General features: G+C 38.5%; 1 protein-coding gene across 1 annotated transcript in view; it reads right to left on the bottom strand.

Annotated features, from left to right (window-relative positions):
• The window catches only part of Gpc3 (glypican 3), a 333,506-nt gene that overhangs the window by 280,606 nt on the left and 26,375 nt on the right, over positions 1 to 26,525 (bottom strand). Inside the window, exon 2 of the mRNA XM_052171490.1 lies at positions 22,270 to 22,431. Coding sequence (XP_052027450.1) covers positions 22,270 to 22,431 — 162 coding nt within the window. The remainder of the gene's footprint in view (positions 1 to 22,269; positions 22,432 to 26,525) is intronic.

Below are 26,525 nucleotides of genomic sequence, written 5' to 3' on the forward strand. Positions count from 1 at the left end.
TTGGGCACAGTTTCAGTACAAATGTAATTTCAAAAGTATTTTTGAGCCACAGTTGGTAGAATGTGTGGGTGTGAGCCCATGGATAAAAAGAGTTAATTATACTTGACATTGTGGAGGGACTACTTTCAAATCTGGCATTTGAAACAAAGTCAGTTAAATGGAAGCACTGAGTCACATAAGCCTATAGACCGCATAAACATTGAAAGACATTCTTTTTTTTTATCAAATTCACCAATATAATGTATATATACAAAAATTATTAAGAACAGGAAAATCAGACAACACTGAATAAATAGATTGAATAAACAAAGTCCCCCAGTAAACCTCTTGTAAGCTGCTCTTCGGTCACCACTGCAAAAAGAAAGATTAGGTTAGCTTATAAAAAAATATCTCATGGGCCACAGTTTGCCGCACCAGAATAAGAACAAGACTAAAGCTAGAATCAGAGTTAAAAGGCCAATTTTCAAATGTGTGCTTTCAGGGGAGAGGTTTGCAATAGGTGAAGTCCCCTCTCCTCCACAGGACATTTAACAGTAACTGGTGATGTTTTTGGTATTCCTGGAATCTAGAGGGTAAATGTCAGGGATTCTGCTTAACACCTTCTTATATGCAAACTGGAACAACAAAGAAATATCCAAATCCATGTGTCAGTAATGCCTGTTTTAAGTCCAGTCACTACACATCATTTCTCCTTGCTTTTCCTACCTACCCGCCTCATCAGAGTGCTTAATTTTATGTAAGTGTAATCATTATGTGACTGTAAACAGCTCTCTGAACATATTTAAAACAGAATACAACAGCTACTTGCTTCATAATGTTGTTGAGGGAATGCACAGTGCATTCCCAGACATCCCCAAATTTCAAAAAGCAAATACTGTCTATTATTATTCTGAATTAAGCAAATCAGGAATACTCAAAGAGTGAAACCTACCTAGGAGTAGGTTGTCGAGGAAGGTGTCCTGGAGAAAATCATATGTCAGTTACATATTAGAAGCTATTGTTAGTACAAGAAAGATTCAAAACTAGAGGTGGGGACATCAATTGGGAAGTGATTAAAGTCCTGGTTCAATGCGTGCAGAAAACTCTAGTTATGATGAAAGAGGCTTATCAGTAAGACTTGGCGACCACTGGCTATAGGAGACAAAGAAACCAGGAAGGAGTTGATACTGGTAGCACTTTAAAAAGATACTTAATTTTGCTGAACACCCACTTTCTCTAGTCATAAAATGAAGAACTTATCACCTTCCTCAAGGATTAAAGAACATACAGCAGAAAATAAGTAGAAATTCACACTACTATTGTCAATATTATTAACAGATTATAGTGGCAGTGGAAGAGGTCCCTAAAGGAAAATTAGCAAGAAGTTCATTATCAAGAGAAGTCTTGTTATTCCTTCATAGAATATAAATGCTACTGTGTATCTCCTACTCGTGATATACTTTTCCCAATCACTATGCACTGTTCTGGCTGGAATGTTTCCCTTCTGAAGATCAAGATGAGCCCACACACAGTGTCAACAGACTGTTCCTAATGTCAGCAAAGGGTAGGATCTTAAACAGACTTAAAAGACAGTTTCCCCTCTTTATTCTACTCACTGTAAACATAGCCCATACGTTCAGTCTAATGGTTGTATTGCACCTCTCTTTATTGAAATACAAAGCTCAGTGTGCACTGCTGAATGAATGAGCTTGCTGCTAAGGATGTTAGCATTTTAATTGTATCACCTCCCAAGAGAAATAAATGGTGTACAGTATCCTCATTCTGAAAAGAACACACACAGTGAGTTTGCAAATGGTGCAACTCCCTGATTCATCGGTGCTAGGCTAGAGCTTCAAGGTTGCTATTTGATTTCCTTAAGGGATAATTTATTATGCTGAGTTGACAAACATTTATACAAAACTAATTCTGCAAGCCCCAAACCAGTTACTCCTAAAAGTCACACAGGTGAGGACAAAATAACTACATCTGACAAAAGGAGCAGGGGGGGGACACCCCAAATAACAGTTGTTCCCTCAAGCCAAGTTGCAACCTGAGTTATAGCAGAACATGCCAGCAATCAGTACTCAAATGGATATTATTAAATCTGAGAATCCTGCATTTAGTGCTGTTAAAATAACTGAGACTACTAATTTGAACCCATTAAATAATCATAAATTTAAATCCATTTCTTCAGACTAAGATTTTTTTTTCATAGGATCAAATTAGAGTTGAAGGGAGTTTTAGAGATCAGCTAGCCCTGTGATCATTAACCATTTGGAGGATATTTTTTAAGGACCATAATTCAACTGTATACATTCATTCTATCTCTTGTGTCCCTCTGTATCTTTCTGCCTTTGTCTCTCTTTCCCTGTCTCTGTCTCTCCCCCAACCTCCTTTATAGAAAAAAAAAAAAAAACATAACGTATACAAAACTTTTGCACAGAATTTCAAAGGCTTTGAAGACTGACTGTAACCCACTCTTGGACTTCAGCTAATCCATTTATCTTTTTAAACAAAGAAAAGTGAATTTTCAAAATGCTGTTTTGCCTAACCTCTGAGCCAGAAGATCACTTTATATTTTCGAATGCTATGTAGGGGATAGGGATATATCCTACAGGTCAGTTGGTAGACTGATTTCCAAGTATTTGTATTGGCCATACATGTTCCTTTGCATAAATGCAAAATCTAAGGTTTAGAGAACTAAAGTTCCAAAGTCTACAGAAAGCTGACCATGTCTCCCCCCAAGACAGATTGAAGTGGCAGCAAGATACAGAGATAAACTCAACACAGACCCTCAAATTGCTCTCCGTATCCCCCAGCCTATCTGCATTATTTCTAGTTTGCTAAGTACTAAGGAAAAGGAAGGAAGCATGGAGCTAGAGGAAAGAGGGAGGGACAAACACCAAGTAGATCTAGCTTAACCCACAAATTAAGAAAGGCCCCCACACTCCATAAGTTCTCGGGGACCGTGTGTTTGTTCCCAGAGCTAGGAAACATTCTCAGACCTGTAATTTATGAGGTATTGAGGTACAGTTTGAAGGCTCGTCTATAGGCTGAGCTCCTGTCAACTCACAATCATGGGGGTGAGGCTGAAAATCACACAGAGCTTTTGCCTCATCAGGGATAGAAAATGCTCAGCTCTTCAATTTCCAATAGATACCAGTTTAGGTTGCTGCAAATTGACTTGAGCACATGCAAGGGAATTCACCATGCTCGACTAGGCTTAAACATGAGCTGATTCTGTAGGTAAAGTTGAAGGGTTTCCTTCGCTCTAGCATCCCCCCATTACTCAAATGCTCTCCTCCCTAGCTAGCAGCCATGTTACTGTGCTCAAATGCTCTCCCTCCACACTTCTCAATTTTCTAATCTGCCTTCTTTTGTGTTTTGCTGTGGTGCTAGGTATTTATCTCTTTTCATTCCTGTTGTGCTGGTAATCAGAGCCTCTGAATGGCTCAGTGGAGAAAAAAAAAAGAAAGAAAACAAAAGTGAGGCTTAGAGAGGCCACCCAACTTTCTTGCGAGTACAAAGGCACATTTCTACAACAATTTCACCGTCTGTATTAAAGATGTCTGGGCAAAGAATAACGAGTGTGCAGTGGGGGTGGCACAGAAAGAGCTGTGTAGAATAGCTATATTTAAAATGTCTTTTTCTTATCTTCTCTCCCTGACCACCCACTACCTACCAGCTACCCATTCCCCTCTCCATCCTACCCCCAAAACTGCCACAGCACCTTTGACGCAAAATAAATGACTTCGCATTTCTGAGTTTCAAGAGCTATATATACACATCTGTTTAGCCGTTAGCTAATGACTTGCGGCACTCCTGTTTTATTTGAAAATTGTTTATTTTTCAGTTGGATGTGATTGCTTTGTTCTTGGTATTTTCATACACGAAAACATTGTATTCAGATCATAACCGCCTCCCCCACTCCGTAGTCACTGGTAGGTTGCTCATGCTACAGCGGATGGCCCATGCACGAACAGGAAGCAGTAATTGGATTCAGTGGGTTAGAGGAGGAGGAGGAGGAGGGAATGTGATTTCTTTTAAATTTCACTGAATCCTGTTAGTTTTTATGCCCCTGAAGAACAAATTCTTCTGTGGTAATATATGGAAGAGTGTCGTGTAAAGCAAAGGTACATTCTGATCTAAAAACTGAATTGTACTTAACCTTTCAAGAGGACCAGGCTGAAGGACAATAATAATTCCTCAATTTCTCACAACTAAATGACATTAATATTATCTAACACTAAGATACCTTAGCATTATTTTGTTTGTTTGGTTGGTTGGTTAGTTTGGTTTTCATTTTTTGAGACAGAGATTCTCCACATAGTCCTGACTATTCTGGAACTCACTCTGTAGATCAGGTTGGCCCTGAACTCAGAGATCCACCTTCTTCTGCCTGCTGAGAGCTGGGGTTAAAGATGTAGACCAGCACTGCCCATTACCCTAGCATTATCTTATTTGAGCCTCAAAACTTGAAACTTCAGCAAGACTGGGATTCATTCCATTTTATAGATGAAGAAAATGAGGCTCCTGCAAGTGACGTGCTTTGCTGAAGCTTAGGCAGTTCCCCCATGACAAAAGCAGGACAAGAAATCAAAGGCAAAAGTTTCCCCACATATTTAAACCTCTAGGATAAAAAATATCGCACCGCTCTCACCTTGACTTAAAAGAGCTAACAACTTGGCTTGTGAAAAATGAAAAGCCTTAAAGGAAGGTGAAATAAAAATCTGAAAGACAATCACTGATCTTTTATCTTCTAGACTTCAAGCTGAATCAAGTTCTTCAAAGAAAACCCAATAAAGCCCAGACATTTTCATCATAACAAAATAAATAATTCAGTCAGACTTTAGAGAACTCCTGCATTACGATTGGCTAGTTGATAAATTTGTGACTTAGCCGTCACTAAACTGATTACAGCTAACCTGATTGACACAGTGATGTTGACAAAGCCTTTGACACTGGCAGTTATGAATGGGAAGTGTAAATACCGATAAATAACCCGCAGCTCTTACATTTACTCCTAATGGAGAATTTAGCCCTTTCAAAAGTCAAACACCTGATAGGCTAAAAATTATAGCCTATGGTCTATCTGGCAACAAAGACACTGTTGAGATTCATCACCTCTCCTCTTGCCAGGAAGATATCAACAGAGCCTCGGGTTCTTCCAACCAGACAGGCACGTTTGATTTTTTAAATTCCAGACTCTTTGAGCTACGAGGCGCTGTAGAAATTAGCCACTCTAACACCACATTTTATATATGGGGAAAATAAAGCCTAGAAAAATGACATTAATTGCCCAAGGTCATCCAGTGAGTCATGATGGAGTCATAGCATGAGCCCTATCTTAGTCCCAGTTCAGTGCTCTTGTCACTAGACCACACAACAGGGAACAATCTCCACCCAGCACGTACAAGAGCACACACACATCCACAGCCCCACACACAGCCCTTCTGAATTATAATGGCTCGATGAAGATAATTGAAGCCATATTCTCTGTGCTATATTTCTATTAGCCTCAGTAGAAAGAGCTGAAAAGGACACATAGATATAAAATTATACACAATTTTCAAATTCAAGTCCATTTCATGGCTACAAATTAATATTTTATCTTAATACACCTGAAAATAAGTGAGGGAAACAGGCATGCTCTGCTTTATCACCAAGCTTTTAATGTCTCCAAGTATGATATTCTCCCCCTCTCTCTTTTTCTCATGCTTTATGCATAGAGAAATGATTTAACAACAATGACTACAACAAAACCCCTATAATCATGGTCACCTCTGAATATCAGAACTCTGGGTGTTTTTTTATTCATGGTGCTGGGATTTGAATGTAGGAGTTCTAACAGAGCGTCACTTACACAGTGTTGGGTGGTTTTCATGTTGTTTTGTGTTTTTCAAAATTTGATAGCTTCTAAAATAAAGTTTGTGACTTAAAGTTTTTGACTTATCGACAGGTAAACAGACAGATAATCTAAATATTACAGTGAAACCATCAAGCATATATTCTCTTGGTACTTTTCAGGTTCCCATAATAAACTTCAATCACCTCATAGTCAACTAAGATTATAAAACCTGCTCAATTAGAATTTCCCTCTTGAGAAATTGAAAAGCCTTTAAACTCTAATGATCATCTCTTTTTGTGCCAGGTACAGTAATTATTGCCTACAGATGGCATCTCAGAATTCATATCCAGCAAATAGAATGTTAGGGCTGGTGCAGTATAGCTCAGTGGTATCGTACTTGCCTAACATGTAGAAAGCCCTGAATTACATCTGCTGGGGGTGTGTGAGTATGGGGGCAGGGATTAACAATATTTTCTGTAGCTCTTTACCCATCTGAGTTGTTGACAGAAAGGAAGTCTAGTTAGTAGGTTATAATTTACAATTATTTTCTAAGACTAAGCACCAGCTAACAGTAATTGAGCACTTACTATACACTAGGCACCTTTCTAAACTTTCAATATATTCTATCATTACTCCTCACAACAGCCATATAAGGCATGTTATCGTCCCTATTTTAAAGATAAGGGAATCTTATCGAGGATAAATAATATTAGATGGCTAACATGATTGGAAACTAAATTATTTCCTCCCAGAATCCATTATCTGCTCGTTATTATTTTTCCATACCTAAAGTAACTCAAACTCGTGGCTAATAAAAGTGTTTCCCAGTTGAAGTTCTATCAGGTTTGCTTTGGTAAGCAAGGCTTTTTGCAATTAGCAGTCCCAATTAATGGGTTTGCTCAAATCCTTCAAGCAAGTTAAACATGCCCTCCTGCAATCTTATATGTACTATTAATGTGACTAGCAGATCCTTTCTTTATAAATACAATGAAAATTAGCTTCAGTCAAATTACCACAATATTCAAACGACCCGAGCCTGAGTTAATGAGAGTTCACTCTATTTCACTAATTTTGACAAAATATTTACCTATTGTTTGGAATTCACTTGTTTGGAGTTCAACATTTATTAACTATGTATTTAGTGTACAAACAGATGTTTGCACTCTTCCTATTTGTATATAAAAAGCTTCTGAGCACCTTTAAAACTAAGAAGAGAAAGTCCAAGTATGGCCAGGCTTAAGAGTGAGGTATTTCAAAAGTCATCTCAGGGACACTGGGCTTTAACAATGAACCCAAACCTAGTAAGACATCAAGTAAATTCACAATGAAAGAAACAGCTCAGCCTGGCATAGGAAAGGGATACTGTCAACCAGCTTCTCTCTATATGTGAATCAGTATCCTGTTCCAGAATTTGGGTAACCAAATAAGCAGCTCCCCCACCCAATTTGCTGAAAATGAACAGGGGCAACTGTACCTATATTCTTGTAGTTTCACTCTTACATATATATCCTATTAGCTAACTCAGTTCCCAATTAGTCACTGGTTATGTATGTGGGCTAGGTCAGGCCACCACCTCAAGTCTCCCATGTCTACACTCATCCAATGAAGAAAACAGCAACAGCATCGCCAGCTATCAATTGGCAGTGCTTGCAACTGCGATTGCATGCAAAACGTATTGAAATTCCCCAAAGAAGAGCTGTGATGTCTATAAATCATAATTTGTAATAACTTGGACTTACCGAACTTTTCTATCAGTTTATATGTCTATTTTAATGCATACAGACACAAAAGGGGAGCATTTAAAGAAGCTAGTGAAATGTGGAGTCAAAGTAGACTTTATGAGCAAAAGAAAGACAGAGTCTCCTACTTCTGTCAGTGTAGTGCCTGGATTTTAACTAAGCCATGAAACAGAGGCCCTGTGTGACACAGCTAACTACTTACAGGAGTCATTTCTCCATAGGACTCTAGAAAATCCCTCTCAGTTCTACATATCACTTTCCCCATTAAGGCACAAGCCCAAAGCAGCATAACCACTTTTCTTTCATCCCTGTCAAACTCAGCAAGTTTCTCAGGAAGCAAACGCTAGTTAAATCATTTTCATAATTCTAAAATGCCTGTAAGACAAGTCCAGGGTCTAATTATACCACTTAAATTTGTTGAAGATGTTTGGGTTTTCTTTTTTTTTTATTTCAATAACTAAAGAGCCCAAGGGTTTAAAGTCCTAATAATCTAATAAACCTTGCTAAGTGAACATTGTAACAGATACGCCTGGATGGGATTTTGTAAATACCAGACGATTTCCCCTGATCTTTATCAGGGGTTTGGGGGGAGAAGTCTAAATCTTTGGCAGGAAGAAATTAAATGTAGTGCAAAATAATAACATCTGGCCAGATTGTATTTGTCAGGGTAGCAGCCCCTTTAGATGTCAGGCTGAATAGTATTAAAATGAACTCTGAAGGGCGTGTGCAGGATGCTTTATTATGCAATAAGAAAGACTTCCTTTCTGCCATAGAATATTTGGGGCAAAATTAATTCACCCTAGTAGGGCCCTACAGGGAACTTCTTCATGTCAATGGAATTTAAAGCCTTCTGCCAAATGAAAGTTTGGGGCTATTCTTGGGGGTATTTTGTTTATTTCGCCATCACTATTGAAATTCCTAACAGCACTTTCTATATCCCAAAAGCCTACAAGTTCATTTGAATGACTATGGAATCTTGCTTATATCTTGTAGCCCCAAGAGAGACACTGTAGCTCAATGAAAAGGTCAATGACTTGGAAGTTCATCACATAAGGTTACTCAAGCTGTGGCCTTGGGTCCCGTAATCACTTTTAAACCCAGTTTCTACAACTACAGAATGGGGAAAATGCCTAGTGGTAATATGACTCTTATGAAGATTACTCATGATACATGGTAGATTGTTAGTAAGCTTAGTTCACTTTCTTATCCTTCAGTTAAAAGACCAAATGAGTTCAAATGTCTAACCTTATCAAGTCAGTCTTATCAGTCTCTTGGCCTAGTGTAGATTCTAAGCATTCTTCCCACATCGACAACTAGACACATAGACCCTGAAACCCCAGAGGCCTGTGACTTTCATGGAGGCTTAATTTCTTCAGAGATCTTCTTCTTGAATCAAAACTAAAACTAAAACCTTCATAGCTACATTTGAAATGCTATATGTATCATTTGAGTTCTTCATTTTTCAACCTTCTGGCAGATGTGGTTAGAAGTGGTTAGAAAGAATACACTTGGGCTTTCCATTAGTGATTAGTTTAATGCACAAAATACCTTGTTTTCCCTGTCCCTCTGAGGTTTTGTTTTTGTTTTTTAGATCTGCCATTTCAATAGGGAGAATTGTGGTCATCTCACAATTAAAAAATAAGTAGAGGTTTTTCACCAACAAACAACTCTATTCAGACAGTTTAAACCACAAAACAATGCAAAGTTACCAGTTTATCTGATAGGTCTATCTTTTTCAAATATTAATTGCTAGAAAGAGTACTGTTTTTCAAGTCCCCAAAGAATAGGCATGTGGATAGAAAGCTATGGGATTTTCTCCTCAACTAGTGCTCTGTGAGACAAGAAATGGCACTTACCCACTAGGTTTCCTAAGCAGTCTTTGATGGGCAGACATGTAGGAGTAAATACATAGAGGACATCAAACAGTGGTTTCAGGGTCTATGTGTCCAGCTGGCAATGTGGGAAGGATGCTTAGAATCTACACTAGGCCAAGAGACTGATGGCAAGGGATATTGCACCAGCCACTAAGCACTGATCTAACTCCCAGGGCACAGGTTCCAGTGTGTTCATTTATATACCAAAATTACTTCCTAATATGATGGCCAGAAATATTTGAGATCCCAGGAGAAAAAGGTTGATGTCAGTAGAGTGGACATGGGCTCATTCAGACGGACAAGTAACATCAGGGACAAAATAACTAAAATAATCTTTTCAATTACTTTTTTATTAAGATGGGTCTTATATAGCCCAGACTTTCCTACAACTCACTATGTAACCCAAGCTCACCTACAAATTGTGACCCTCTTTCCCAAGTGCTGGATTTCAGGCAGGTAGCATCACACCAGGTTCAATTCAAGTTTCAATAATGTTTTCATATACATTACCTCTTTTGATCTTCAAACGCTCTGGGAGGTTGGCAGACCAGATGCTACAGTCTTCATATATTTTTAAAAAAAACTTAAATTACTTACCTGTAGCTGGTAGGAAAAAGAATTTTTATTTGACTCATCCTGAAGCTAATATTGTTAAGCAAGGAACATATTGGAAAACAAAAAAGGAATTGGTGCATTTGAAAGAATTTTATACATTCACAAAGAATGGAAAACTGAATCATCAAACCAGTAAAACCAATTTATAGCATATAAAATGGTTTGATATCCTGAATATATAAATAGCTTTTGAAAATCAATAGGCATGTAATAAGGAACAATGAGTATCTAATTTTAAATACTGGAACAATAAAAATTACCCAGTAAAAAGAAAAATGACACACAAGTTTCCCTAATGACCAAAGAGTACTATTTTTTTCATCCAAACTGAAGTTACTATAAAGTGACAAGTCACATATGTTTAGGAAAATGGACATGTATAATTTTCTAGCATAAATGAAAATATAAGTCAACTTTATGAAATAGATATAATATTCTTTAAAAACTATATAACCTCTAATATAAAATTTCCAGGTGCAGGAATATCATGAAGAAATAATTAAGGACATGAATTTATATTTAGTTAGATGGTGGATGGATATAATATATCTTATTCATGCTAACTGAATACAAATTAAATTTCTATTATGTATCATAAAATACATTACTAGCATGAAAATATGCTATTAATACACTACATAAAAGGCAACATGTTTTGAAATATCTCATATATTAATATTAATTACCGATATTAATTACATGTAATTTATATTGATATATTATATAAATAAACATGTATGCATACATATTTATGTATATACATTCAGCCCTGTAACAGACTAAAGATATATAAGACAACACATCAAATTACTAGTTGTTAACCTCCAACAGATAGAATCTGGGTCATTTAATTCTCCAGTTTTTTGTTCCTTTGTGGGTTTTTATTTATATGATAAAAAAGTAATTTTTAAAAAGTAAGCTGTCTGGTGATGTGTTGACTTGGCATCTTCTAGGTAAATACCCCAAGGTGGTATTAAATCATATAAAATGAAGTTAGTCTCAGAAAAACAAGTATCTTTTCTCTCATTTGTGGGTCATAGATTTTATACAGGTATATAAAATTGTGTGTGTGTGTGTGTGTGTGTGTGTGTGTGTGTGTGTGTAGAAGACGACATGAAAGTAGAAGCAAAAGTGCATAAGGGAGCAAGGAGGACTGGCTAATGGAAGTGCATGAAAGTGGAGGATAGAATGGTTTGGAGGTAATATGCTCAAATACATAAATACATGATATTTGTGCATGGAAATGGCCATATTTAAGAGAGTGAGATATTCATTTTAAAAAATTCAAGTATCTTGAATTATTTTTACTTTAACAACTTTCAAGGCCTCACTGTCATAAGCCATAATAAATATCCACTGGCTTCTGTAAGTATGCCATCAGAAATAGATATGAATACATTCAACTGAAATTTCCTGATTTCTTTATGAACAGTGATGTTTTATTTAAAGAGAATTTGGTGATTAACTAATGGTTACTCTATAATTTTGCTCACTATTCATCTGATGTATCCTTTCTTCTACTTGAGTCAACCATTATACCCTCTATATTTGGTCAAATTGTTATACCTAAATAAAACTCCCTTGTATTAGAATTGATGCAAACAGCTATAATACAGAATGAGAACACTTTTCTTCACCAATGGCTTCCATTTATTGAGGACCAAGTACATAGCAAGCAAAAAGGTAATTGTGCTTGACATAATTTGTGCTTGATTTTCACAGTTCTATTGGGCTGTAATCATTACCCGTATTTTGTGAAAAGCCCTTGTGTAACTAGTGAGCAAAGTAGAAGTGTTTGAATTTATGAGCACTTTAACTGTAAAGCCTGCATATTCTGCCAATCTAAGGAGAGGTAAGGTCATGTGCATGGTCATGGTCCTCAAATTAGAAGAACCACTAACCTAGCTGAGAGAGAGTACATTATAATGCAGGGCAATAACAGGAAATTTGCCATTCAACATAAAGTTCCCTTCCTAAGTGACTATGTACTCTGGGTTTCTTTTCTTCCTGGAACAAATAGAACCTTTGTGAAGAGATACTGCGAAGGCTGAGCTACATGCAAAAAAAAAAAAATGTCTTCTTGATCCACAAGAGACATGTAAGAAAGGTGGCTTTCTTTTTTCCTTATGTGGTAGAACACACAGGAGCATATTGGGATGAGCTGGCATGTCACTCACCTCACAGATTATCATCCCTGTGGCATGAAGTTTGTTCGGAGTGATTTGTGAAGTGAGAGTAGGTCAAGTTATTAATGCTACTAATACAACCTAATAGAAATCAGAGTATTTATTCCTCTTGCAGGTTAAATTAAGAGGTTATGTCAAACTCGTTCAAACCACTAGGGCACCATTTTGCAAATTGTACAGTCTTAAGGAAATACATGAATACACACACACACACGCACACACACACACACACACTCAGAGAGAGAGAGAGAGACTCACAAATATACACACATAAACACACACATAGACACAAACACCCTAGAGAGGGGTAAGGAGACAGGTACACAGTTTCACAAGAAGCCATCTTTAAATGAACATAAAATGCTCTAAAATACCATACTAACCACTACCAAAGCATCTTATGTTCATTATAATTACATCAACGCTTTAAAAACACTAAAAACTGTGTATGTGCCAGATATATGCCATTCAATATAGTGAAAGTAGGGTGTTCCATCTAGAATTGCATTTACAAATTGTAAACGTACAAGACAGAGTAAGAAAACAACAGCTAGCATCGGTCTCACTGAAACCCACCTAAAATGAGTCTGAGATGGTTGCAACTGCTAGGCTCTGTAGCAAAGGCCAGCATAGATCTCAACTCCTCATAGCTTTCACCTCACAGCCCTTTTTATTCAACGGCTCAGAGTGCAGAAACTTTCCCTTGGACACAAGGAGTTCTAACAGAGCCGCCCTTACACTGCTGCCTGCTTAAAGAGAGAGCACATCCTTGGCACACTAGCCTTGTCCCCACTCTCAAGAGAAAAGGATGAATGGCAGATGACGAGGTCAGTCAGCAAGGCCAGGAAGAGTAGTATCTAAAAGATGACTGCTAATTTCGATTTGAAAAAGAAGATGAATTACCTAACTCTCTTACTTGTTCTCATCTGCAGTTAAAAGCCACATCTGGGGAGAGACCTCACACTGACAGTTTTCCCCTACCCCCCAACCAAGAATATCTAGCCACTAATTGAAATCATTTTTTTTTCTTTTCTTTTTCCAATCTCTATGGAGGCAGATTTCCTATGAAGCTAATGAAAAGAGCTACAAGGACCCATCTTGGCACATCGACTTCCAGAAGAGGCTCGAGATTTCAGTATTCTAAACGGCCTTCCTTAGGAAATGAGCCCCTAGAACTGGAGAAGCGTTTAGCCTCAGCAAATATGGGTCCACACCAACATCTTATAAGAACTGTAAACATTTCATTCAGCATTTCTCTAAGACTGCTGGCTATCCATGTTATTCGTGTGCAAAGGTCTTGCTTTGTGAGATTTGAACTCTGCGAAGGTAGGTATTGTAGTCATTTAGCTCTTTGAATCCCTCTTGATACTTGCCTTTTGAACATGCTAGGTACTGCTCAGCAAGTTTTCAAATAAAATGGAATAGATTTCCCTTGAAAGAATGAAAATGAGAATCGAATGACTTCCCATAACCACAAAGCAAAATACAGGGAGTCTGGCTAAAACAGTACTTAAGGGTGTGGTCTCTCCAGCTGTCCTTCCTGGGTCCAATCCCTCCTTACCATCTATTGGCTATGCTACCTTGGACTTGTAATTTCCCTAAGCCTCCACTTCCTCAGGAGTAAAAGGAAACCAACAAGCTGCCAATTTTACAGACTAGAGGGGAGGTTTCAATGAGATAAATACAAATGAAACTAGTTAGAGCAGGAGACTTTTCCTTCTTTTCTCAGTCTCTTGGTGCTTATTTATAAAGGAAGTTCCTGATGACCCTGCAACTCACAACCATTTCCCCGCACACATCCACTTGCTTATTTTCTCTCATCCAGAAGAACCTGAGGCAAGTTGCCCTGGCCCCGAGACTGTATCCATAATCACGGCACTGCTTTACAGAAGTGCGGAGCAAAGGCGGTGAAGAAGAGGAGACTCCGCTGTGCTTTTGCTGGTATTCTAGCTGAGAACTGATGGAGACTGGGACTAAAATACATTAGATGATGAAGGAGACAAGTGAACCTGGGTGAGGAATGAAGGCAGGGATGCAGGGGAAAATGGGAGAAGAAAGGTAGGGCCGGGGAGAAAGGAAGCATAGTACCTAAGCCCTGGAAACATCTCACAGTCCACAGGAAAAGTGTTTTTAATTTCAACATTACCACTTCCAGCTTAGAGGAAAATTGTTTCTACCTCCATTCAACTGTCAAGAGAATTGAAATGTCTCAAACATATGCTTCATTACCCTGATATCAGGTACTGCAAAGCAGTGAGACAGAAAAAGGAGGAGGAGGAACATATGTTTTAAGAAAGTAAACAAAGCCCGGTGGGGGGGGGCACGGTGGGGAGCAATCAACTCTAGGCAAAGTGAGAGTCTCCCTGGAAGCTTCTAGAAGGCATTTGCTTGGTGGGGCATGTTAGTTATAAAAGTGGGCAGAGGTGGTGAGTGTAAGAGGTGCCACCACGAATCGGGGTAAAGGTTCACCTCCATAATCTTCTCACCTCATTGGTGGCCTTAGAATAGTCTCTGCTTGAGTTAGAAAGAGCAATTATCAAATTCATCTGGAACAACAAAAAACCCAGGATAGCTAAAACTATTCTCAGCAACAAAAGAAAATCTGGGGGAATCAGTATCCCTGACCTCAAGCAATACTACAGAGCAATAGTGTTAAAAACTGCATGGTATTGGTACAGTGACAGGCAGGAGGATCAATGGAACAGGATTGAAGATCCAGAAATGAACCCACACACCTATGGCCACTTGATCCTCGACAAAGAGGCTGAAAACATCCAATGGAAAAAAGATAGCCTTTTCAACAAATGGTGCTGGTTCAACTGGAGGTCAGCATGCAGAAGAATGCGAATTGATCCATCCTTGTCTCCTTGTACTAAGCTCAAATCCAAATGGATCAAGGACCTCCACATAAAGCCAGACACTCTGAAGCTAATAGAAAAGAAACTGGGGAAGACCCTTGAGGACATCGGTACAGGGAGAAAGTTTCTGAACAGAACACCAATAGCGTATGCTCTAAGAGCAAGAATTGACAAATGGGACCTCATAAGGTTACAGAGTTTCTGTAAGGCAAAGGACACCGTCAAGAGGACAGATCGGCAACCAACAAATTGGGAAAAGATCTTCACCAATCCTACATCAGATAGAGGGCTAATATCCAATATATATAAAGAACTCAAGAAGTTAGACTCCAGAAAACCGAACAACCCTATTAAAAAATGGGGTACAGAGTTAAACAAAGAATTCTCACCTGAAGAACTTCGGATGGCGGAGAAGCATCTTAAAAAATGCTCCACTTCATTAGTCATTAGGGAAATGCAAATCAAAACAACCCTAAGATTTCATCTTACACCAGTCAGAATGGCTAAGATTAAAAATTCAGGAGACAGCAGGTGTTGGAGAGGGTGCGGAGAAAGAGGAACACTCCTCCACTGCTGGTGGGGTTGCAAATTGGTACAACCACTCTGGAAAGCAGTCTGGCGGTTCCTCCGAAAACTGGGCACCTCACTTCCAGAAGATCCTGCTATACCACTCCTGGGCATATACCCAGAGGATTCCCCACCATGTAATAAGGATACATGCTCTACTATGTTCATAGCAGCCCTATTTATAATTGCCAGATGCTGGAAAGAACCCAGGTATCCCTCAACAGAAGAGTGGATACAAAAAATGTGGTATATCTACACAATGGAGTACTATTCAGCCATTAGAAACAATGAATTCATGAAATTCTTAGGCAAATGGATGGAGCTAGAGAACATCATACTAAGTGAGGTAACCCAGACTCAAAAGGTGAATCATGGTATGCACTCACTAATAAGTGGTTATTAACCTAGAAAACTGGAATACCCAAAACATAATCCACACATCAAATGAGATACAAGAAGAAAGCAGGAGTGGTCCCTGGTTCTGGAAAGACTCAGTGAAACAGTATTTGGCAAAACCAGAACGGGGAACTGGGAAGGGGTGGGAGGGAGGACAGGGGAAGAGAAGGGGGCTTACGGGACTTTCGGGGAGTGGGGGGGGGCTAGAAAAGGGGAAATCATTTGAAATGTAAATAAATTATATCAAATAAAAAAAAAGACAAAAAAAATACACTGAAAAAAAAAAAAAAAAAAAAAAAAAAGAATAGTCTCTGCTTGCACACTGGGTCATTTGTCTAAGCTCTTTTTATTAAACAGTTTTCAGTCTAATGACTGACTTTCCTAAATCAATAAGAGGGCCCAGGAAAGGTTTGCAACTCCCTCAGCTCCTGCTCAGCTAAAGCCACTGCAATTTAAAAACCAAATGGAATCCAAAAGTTTTTAGGCCAAAACTGACTGACTTTAAACACTGGGTTTCCAGTTTTTTTTAATAGCCCTAATAATTAAAACAATTGCATAAAAAAACCTTCGGAACCAAAATACCTCTTTGAGCCAGTGCCATAAAAAATGTCCTCTAATTAGAGCCAGCACCTTCTGTGTTCTGATGAGAAATTTCCCCGTTATAATGGGATTAGCAGAGCTTTGCTGAACGACGAGTGGGCTGATTAATAATTGACATTTTTGAGGATATATAACCTCACTCGTGGTCAGGGTTTGTGTTCCTAAAATTCTTCTATTCAATTGAATGTTATTCTATTTAGCTCCAACAAATGAATTAAGTTCTGATTAGACATCAACGTAATTATTCTCTCAGGCACACTGTTTTCAACAAAGACAGGGCTGTGACAGGGTGGTCAGCAGTTAACAGTTTCAGACTCAGTGGGGCTCAGCCTAAGCAGAGCTAGTTAAGGGGGGTGGGATTTTCGAAATGGAGAAAAATTGCTCAGTAGTCACTTAAAACACCCAGCACATCATGAAAACCTAAATTAAGAAATGATTGAATCACAAAAACATGTTTATCAACAGTCAAGCAATTATTTAGTCACATATTAACTGTGAAGTAAGAAAAATAAATAATCTGCTTAAATAACATCCCACCGTTCAAAAAAAAAAAATCCAGTTATTTCGAGCAGAAATTGGTTAGAGTTGATGGAAAAGGGCGTTCTAACCAAGGTCAGTTTTATTTGGGGGAGCAGGAGAGACAGGACTGATGAGAATGGGTGCAGATAGAAACAGAAACCCAGCAGAAAGCAACCGCAGGAAGAAAGAAAAGCAGGAAGAAACTGCTGCCCTCCTCCTATCCTTTTCTACCTAGCTCCTCCATTGAAAGCAAATCCTCCAAGACTGGATAACAACCAGCTAACCCAAGGCTCCGCCTTCCTTTGCCTCCACTGTGATGGACAATGAAGTTCATCTGTGGCCTGGGCACCTGGGGGAGGGGCTAACTGGGAAAGCATGAGGACCTGACTTCAGCACCTCTGCCTTTTAAAGGGTCTGGTGCTCTGGAGTCACCTGAAACTGTAACCACTAACTGTGGCAGAAGGTGCTTAAGTACATCATGATGTCCATCTTCACAGAGGTCAATTGCCCCTATAGTTTCTTGGGCACCACCACCTGGGATAGAAATAGAAATGTTGATAGAAAAGAGCAGTCTTCATAAAGTGTGTGTGTGTGTGTGTGTGTGTGTGTGTGTGTGTGTGTGTGTATTGGAAGACATTTCAATGTAAAGTTTCTCTATGACTAGAATTTTAGCCCCATTTTATAGATTTGGCATAATAATCCAATCTAAATGTCTCCAAAGCCATGAAACTATAAATGCAGATCTTGAATTAGACTGTATTTTTCTAACTCTGAATTCAGTTGAAATTCTGAAATTCTTTGAAAAGAATTCTTTGAAAAAGAAACCCTTTTCCATCACACTTATGAGTGTACGTGTGTGTGCACATGTATGTGTGCAGGTCAGAGGACAACTAACAGGTGTGTTCCATGGATTGAACTTAGGCCATCAGGCTTGGCGACAAGCACCAATAGCGGCTGAGCCACCTCACTGGCATGAATTCAGCATTCTTCTGGTATAAAAGTTAGTTATTAAGCCTTTTAAAATGTAAGTATTAAGACAAGGAGAAGGAACCTAATCTTCCCAGATTGCTTAACAATCACCAGTATTGCCTTCTATATGATTGTGGTTACTATAACAGGTACATATATAACCCTCTATAAATGCCCCTAACTACCATTTAGTGAGTCATTGACTCCAGGTCTATGTTCTCCACTATTACTGTTCCATGATGCTCCATACTGTGCATATGTACCTCTCCATAACACTCTGCCACACATCCACTTGCTTCTCCACTGAAAGCTAGAAAGTCAGAAAATCAAGATTGGAAAGACTGTACATTAACAAGTAGAGCAGGCTCCAATCAAGGACCCTGGGAGCTCTCGGATGAGCTAACTGCATAAGAAGAAGCTCTGTGGCATTTCACATCATGTAGAGATGTTTGCAGCTAAACCACAGTTTTCTCGTTCTGATCAAGAGTTCAAGTTGTGGGGCAGTCAACTTCCAGTAAAAGCATAGTGTTGATGCATTCTAAAGAGCCCTTTCTCCCTCCATCACTGGCACCTGGCACCTTGGGGAAGGCCAAAATCATTCAATGTTGATTAAAAAACCTGGACATATGCCTAAAGATTTCCTGATAGTGTAAGGCTGAAATGTCATAATGAAGTTCCACGAATGAGAACAGAACTCTAATCGTGAAGATGAGGTGTTAGAGATATAAAATGTCAGACTTCAATCTCATGTTTTCTTCAGGGGGACCATAAATCCCACTGCCTCGTACTTTTGTTTTGCTTGAGAGCAAGAAGAATCAAGTCATAGGATAGATAGCTTAGGAGGCACTGTGGTACCTTAGAGTTTCCTTATCTATAAACTAGTGATGATTACAGTACGGGCCCCATAGGGTTGCTAGGAATATTAAATGAGATAATTATGTAAAAGTAAGCATCATACAGTAGGCACTTACTGAATCTTCACCATTATCTTTATCCTAATTATTATAAAGAAGGGGAGAAGAAAGGGAAAGCAAAGGGAAAATGTACTTTCAGTGGAGTTTCTCAAAAAGAATTAATTAAGCAGAAACAAAAAACGATTGTGCTGCCCCATTTTCCTAAGCACATCTAAGTAAATTAAATTTAGGAAACGAGGCAATGCAAAGATTGAGGATAAAGAACAACTTTTTTAATGCTTCAATCATTATCAAAACAGCATTAGCATTAGAGCACTCCAACCACTGTAGCAAAGGGCCCCAGGCTCATGTGTGAGGGCAAAGGCTTCCTGCAATCAAAGACATAAAATCTAAATCGAGGCAGTAAGGACTGCTCATGGAACTGTGCACAGAGCTCCAAAGTGCTCTCACTGCTATAATCCACCACCACCCCCCCCAAAAAAATCAGGGCTACTGACAGAATCCTAAAGAGATTGAGGATCTAGGCCAAGATTAAGATGAGCTTACTCCACCTGCACGTGGTGGAGAAAATAGCTCATAAAACGACCACATCGAATTTCACATAAACAAAGTAGTAGGGCAATTTTCTCAATAATTTGGTTTACCAGGATCTTGAGGGATGGATGTTTAGTTTTGAGCAAAAACAATTGTGCCCCTCAATCCCAATTCACGGGAATAATAAGTAGTTGTGAGAAACAGGAAATAGATGCCCAGCTTCCATAGCAAATGTCTATTTCTGATGCCTTGTTTGAAGCCTTCTCTCATCAAAATGTTTGTTCCAGAAAGGATTTGTGGTCAATGCTTCTCCAAGCATAACATAAATGCCGTGAGGTCTGTGATTGTGGTTGGTTTTCTCTTGTGGGCTTTTTTTAAAGTGAGGCACACCAAAATTAAAAAAAAAAAAAAACAGAATGAAAAGAGATAAAGGAGTAGGCATGACAGTAAGAGTACAAGCATGAGGATGTCCCCATGCTCCAGTTCTAAGGTTGTTCTTCTGCCTATCCCTGTGATTCTAGAAATAAATGTGTGTGCACACATTTGTATTTGTGTAAGGGAGACAGAAACAGAGAGAGGACATAAGTAGTAGTAGGTGTTGCCTCTGCATTCTACCCCCTGCTCATTCGGCTACTATTCAGCTTCTATACTATAGCAGCCATATCTGGACACCAATCCAAAACACTGTCAGGACTTACTTTTGTCCCTAGTCTTATACTGTTCCAGTCCCCTAAAATACAATATGCAAAGCACAAGACTGGACAAGTACAAGAATTGCAACGACAAAGACCCTCAGATGGACAGCAATACTAGTGGCTCTGAAGACTTGAATACCAGTCATTCTGCCATAGCAATTCAGCAGGCAATGGTAGCAAGGGAACATGGGGGGCCTTGGTTATTCTAAGAGTGAAAGAAGTCACTAATATTCCATTCTCATCAAGTACCTCCATACCTTAAAGACTAAGTTTCATCTGTCCACCTCAACACAATCCTCTTGTAACATTACTTATTACTCCACTTCCAGCCAGTGTATCAACTCCAAAACCAATCTAAGAAGTACATGAGTGGTGCATGTATTTTTTAAACTGGTCTGAATTATTCATTCTATCACTAAATTGTTAGTCTCAACAAATGCTTCACGGGAGCCTCACTGCATAAATAGGTTAACAAAGATTTCATGCTTTTGTATTATACTTCATATAATGAACCTAACATCAATATCCCCTTAGGCTTTTGACACAAGAAACCATTGGGAATGTATGTTTTATTAGCGAATTTGAACAACATTTTAGCTAATGCTAAGGATTTCATTTTAAATACCAAAAATAAGGTATAATTGACCCACCTTATAATTCAGAGGTTAATTCTTGTAAAGGTGTCGCTATTCTGAATCTTAAGAATGTCAAGTAGTCAGAAGTATTAGTTCCAACCCCAAGCCTACCTTTACAGGCAAATGGCAGTTGATTCAATAATCTTAGTTTTGAAGGGAGAGAAGCAGGTTAGGGACCAGTTCAGCTGATCAAGTAAGGAGTTCAGATACACAGTACCCACAGAAAACGTCAGTGTGGGCCTTTAACCTCATCACTGGGGATGGAGAATAACCAAGGAGGATTCCTAAAACTCATTGGCCAGCTAGCCTAGTTGAATAGGTAAGGTTCCCATTAAGTGAGAGACCCTCTTTCAAAAAATAAACGGTGGAGCGTGATAGAGAAAGATGCACATGCATTGACCTCTGGCCTCCACACATGCACATACATGTGTACACACCCATACTACCAAGTATATACCTGTCCACAGTAACCCTCCAATACAACTTTAAAGAAGGGTTGGAAGAGAATCTCCATATTCACAAGTAATTTTCCTAGCCACATGAGGTAGCCTAAGATAGGGGATAAAAATCATAAAAAACAGGTAATCTGGATTCAAATCTTGCCTTAACCATTTATTTTAGGTGGGTAGCCTTGGCAAATCACCTAACCATTCTGGTCTTTCATCTTCATCTATAAAACGGAGGTAACAAAGAGCCACCCATAAGTGTTTTCCTGTAAATTACCAAGGGTGGAATCCCTTATTTCCCATCCTTTCGCAATTCATAGAGAAACAAGAATGGTGAGAAGTGATACTCAAAAGGAGAGGGGAGGAAAGCACTCACACCTCACACACACAAACTACAAACTGGCTGGCCAACAAAGTCAGCCTCTTCCTCTTAAATGCAAATGTCCCCAGTGGTCAGAAGGAGTTCGTGTATGTTGCACAGGTATCTGACTCACTCTGGAAGAAAACTGGCTGTGGAATTTATGACAGTTGTTGTTGTTGTGGTGGTGGTGGTGGTGGTGGTGGTGGTGGTGGTGGTCATGAGGTTTGAAAAAAAGTCTTAATAGACAGAGAAAAGTATCATTGACTTTTTCAGCAGTGCTTTATGCCTTTTGCATACAGGGAAACAAAATGTCCTTAGACAATGAATTTTAATACTATCCACTTTTTCAGAGATGAAAATAAAGTTCCTTTTAAAAACTGTGTGTTTCTTATCCAGGGTCTCTCACTGGGAGGTTTTTATATCAAGCATGCATACTGGAATGGCAATTTATAAATTATATTTAGCATTTGAAAGCCCGGTGCCCAAATAATGATGCCATTGAACAGTACATCGAAAATGATCCCCCAAACTCACCTTGGAAAACGGCAGCATTCTGAATAATTAAGAACTTGAGTTCCATACTGGCAGACTGGAGCAGTTGTTCCATGTTCAGCCGTGCTGTTAGTTGGTATTTTTCTTCCATCTTTCTTGAGCAGCATGTTGGGCCCTTGGGGAGACATACTTGCAAATCTGATCCTGAAACAAATAAGGTATTCATGTTTCAGTAAGCGGAAAATATCTCCTAAACAGGACAAAACAACAAGTTTCTTTTTAAATACAGTAGGTCTTGATTATGTTGTTTATCTCAGTTCATCCAATTGCCCTCATAGCTGATTTCTTTTGAATAACTGTCAGCTAATTGCTGAGGTCTGACTCATAAATTCTACAGAAACTAATTTATAGCAGCACCAAGTACAGGCTGTTGAACACCAACATTTAATTTGTCTTGTAAAATATCAATCTTCATTCTTCTAATTTATTTTTCCTGATTGTTATTTACGAATATGAACACAACCCAAGAAAATTTTTTTAAATCCCAGTTATGATTTCAAGTGAAATATGTCTAGCCAGCCTAATATTGCTCTTCAGGAAAAAAATAATCAAAACATCAATATCAAATCAAAGCTTTGTTACCGTTTTAACTAAAGGTCTACAAGAGTCAACAAATATTTATTTGGTTGCTATTACATGCCAATCACGATGAGTGTAGAGTGCACAAAACAGCGTACATGAAACAATGGGCCTGCCCTCGTGGCATTTATACTCTTGAGGAGAACAAACAGCCAAATATGGATAAAAAATGTCAAGTGAAGATGAATACTATATAAAATATAATACAAATATGGAAGGGAATAATGGCATACAGGAATGAAGTCCTGTTACATCCTAACAAACCAAGAAACCCAAACCCATCGATTCCATTTCTGTAAGGCACAATAAAATGGAAACACATCTATAGACAGAGCAGTTTAGTGGCAGCTGTATAAGGATAAATGGCAAAACAAAAGGACAACGGGGAGGATCACAAAGATCAGTGAGGAGATTTTTTTTTGGAGTGATGGACACCTTCATTATGCTGATTGTGGTGTACAAGTATAAACTGTCAATGTGTACTCGTGAAGCATTTGCTATTTAATACATAGCAGTTACACCTCAAAGCAAGCGAGATACAGAAGATGTTGGCAGCAAGGACCATTCTGATTTATAACTGGTATTCCATGAAGCTTGTTTGCCAGAAGGCAATACTGAAGTATGATGGACGAGGTAGGAAGGATCTCATGACACTATCCTCCACAACATGGGTAAATATTAATGCTTAATGAGTGTTGAATCCAATCCCCCTTTCCATCTCCAACTCTTGCTTTTTTTTCTCTTTCTGATTTTTGTGGGGGTTCGCTTTGTTTGTTTTGTTTGTGGCAAGGGGTAACTGTGGCTCGAACCCCTCAACTCACACATAAGGTAACACTCTACTATGCAACTCCTCATTTACTCAGAAAGCATTTATGGAGTACCTTCCATGTGGCTATGAAAATATGCATCTGGCCTCTCCTACTGTGGGGAGTAATTGACTAGTAGCCCAGGAGCTGCTTTCTGGTTTCACCACCATGTGTGCAGAGGCCACAATCCTTAAGGGTGGCTCCCAACTCATTCATGAATGCACATGGCAAAGATACAATAAGGTCCTGTATATCATAGAACTTTGCTCACAGGGGGCCTTAGGGTAACGACTCCCATTTTGAAAACTTCCTTAATTTTGCACTATAGGCTAGGGGTTTTCTTACACAACCCTTCCTTTTTGTCCCTCCTTCCTAGGGGGAGAGACCTGCACTCTGCACCAATGACTTCTCATCCTCCTTCAGCAACCTCCCTCATTTCCTTCACAATTGTTTATCCTAATAAGCCTAGTGAACATCCGTTCCCATGCTGGCTCACATACTTGTCCACCTGCCATCTGCTCTTCTAGTGACCCAATCTAAATTGCTATGTATGTGCCAGGCATGGTACTAATTATTGGAAGTATAACATTGCCCCTGCCCAAGAGAACCTCATCATCTAAATTGATTAAGAGAGATACATCCCTAGACCTAAAAAATAAATGTAATAAATCAACATCACTAGGATGATAAAATATATATGTGATTCATAACTTCTGCCCAACTCCATAAAGTCCTAGGGAAAGTAAGGTTCAATAAATCTTGGTGACATTAAAAAGCATTATTGGAAATTTTAGATACCTTTTTTAAAGTTTTGAAATTTAATAAAGCGAGACTAGTTAGCCCTCAGTTACTAGAAATTGTCATTTTAGTACACCATGTTGTTTCAGAATAATTGTAGTTGATGCCTTAATGCATGTGTCTAAGTTTTCTTTATTTAAGAATGAAAATAATCATCCTGTATCTCTCATGTCATCACTGTTGAATCCAAGTGATTGACTACAAGTTCTTCACTTCCCTTTACAGAAGGGAAGAACTGACAAAAGCAGTAAAGGAGAGAGCAGATCATACTTACCAGCAAACCTAATCCAGCACCATAATTTATACTACTGGAAGGAAAGGAGATATTTAATGGCAAAATACAAGTTGGGATCTGAAGACATGGAGTTCAGATTTATCTCCTATAAACATCAATCTCATATACAAGCCTTAAACCAATTTTAAATAAAGTCTACGCTTAAAGGTTTTATGATTATAGTCACAGACACACACAAAAAGGAATCAGGGCTAGTTGTAACTATGTTCTTTCTACATGAAATTACAAAACATTATGCTATTCTACGAGTGGAAACTGATGCAGTCTACTGAACCAAAAAGGGAAAGAGCCCCCTTGGGGAAGAGTGGCTAATCTAAATTTAAACATGTTTGGTTGGGACACACACCTAGATTGGGGGGGAGAGGGGGATATGACTCTATTTAGTAAACCTTTCCATGTATCAAGTCCCTGATCATTTAACAGGGTTTGATTTAATGACTATATCATGTGTGTTTAAACTCTCTGTACTTACATAAGTTCATAAAATTAACTGTCATAGACAAAGTAAGCCCTGCATTTTTCTAAACTTGCCTTGGGGATCATTTTCAGTTTTGCAGAATGGTTAAGCAATTGCTACAGGGTGGCTAGCTGTTAGTATTGCAACCATTTCCACTAGCATTGGTTATGGGAGGGATAAAATAATAGGGTTAATTTTTTTCTTCTTCTATGAAGTGCTGTGTTGCTAAGATCTTGTAATGAAATGTGGTTCAATGTACCTGCAGAAGTTCAAGAATGATTCTAAGCTACTGTGACACCAGTTTGATTTGCTATTGGCATGATCATCCATACGGTGACTTAGGATAGCAAGACTATCCCTCAGCCAAGTCTTGGAATCCTTGTCATCTCAGCAGGTTAACTAAAACCATTTAAAAGGAATAAAAGCTCAAATGAAAACTTTTCAGGAACGATGCCAAATGTTATGAAGATGTAAGTATATTTGTATCCAATGTGGATATATAGCAATATTTACATTGTTTTAATTATTACTGCCCAGTAAATCAATTAAACCAGAACAATTGATCTTAGGGACCAAGAGTTGGCTACAAGCCCAAGGAAATAAAGACAATCATAAATGATAAAGATTCAGAATTTCCTATCAAAGGGAATATACACTTAATGGAAAAAATATTTTGTTGTACATAAATTTCCTATAATCCATTGACAAACATCAAAAAACCCTCATGACAAATTTAACATAAGAGCAACTTGCCTAAATGAACTAATAGTACTGAAATTTAACCACTTCAATACTATGAGAAATTCCAGGAAAGTAACAAAGCAAAAAGGAATAGAGAAGAAATTTAGAGGGAATCTCATCAACTAAATTAAAGAATTTACTCTAAGAACTGATTCCTAAGTGGGATGAATACCAAGTAAATCCTAGGGCAAATGGTTATACTACACACTTGAAATGGCAAAAGCCAAAAGATCAATTGAAAAAATAAGATGCCAAAAAAAAAAAAAAACATATTATAGATGCTGGTTCAGTAGTTAAGAGCACTAGCTGCCCTTCCTGAAGTCCCAGGTTCAATTGCCAGCACCCACATGGTGGCTCACAACAGTCTGAGGACTCCCATTTCAAAAGATCCATTGCCCTCTTCTGGCTAAGATTAGTACTACATGCATGTGGTACACAGACATATTCAAACAAAATACCCACACTTTTAAACAAAGAACAAAAGACTTAATAAATAGGGAAGCATTCTTTAAGCACATGAGAAACAAAAGGCTAAAGGGAAACATTACCATTTAATAAACAG

Source organism: Apodemus sylvaticus, chromosome X (genome assembly GCF_947179515.1).
Source record: "Apodemus sylvaticus chromosome X, mApoSyl1.1, whole genome shotgun sequence".
Taxonomy (NCBI): domain Eukaryota; kingdom Metazoa; phylum Chordata; class Mammalia; order Rodentia; family Muridae; genus Apodemus; species Apodemus sylvaticus.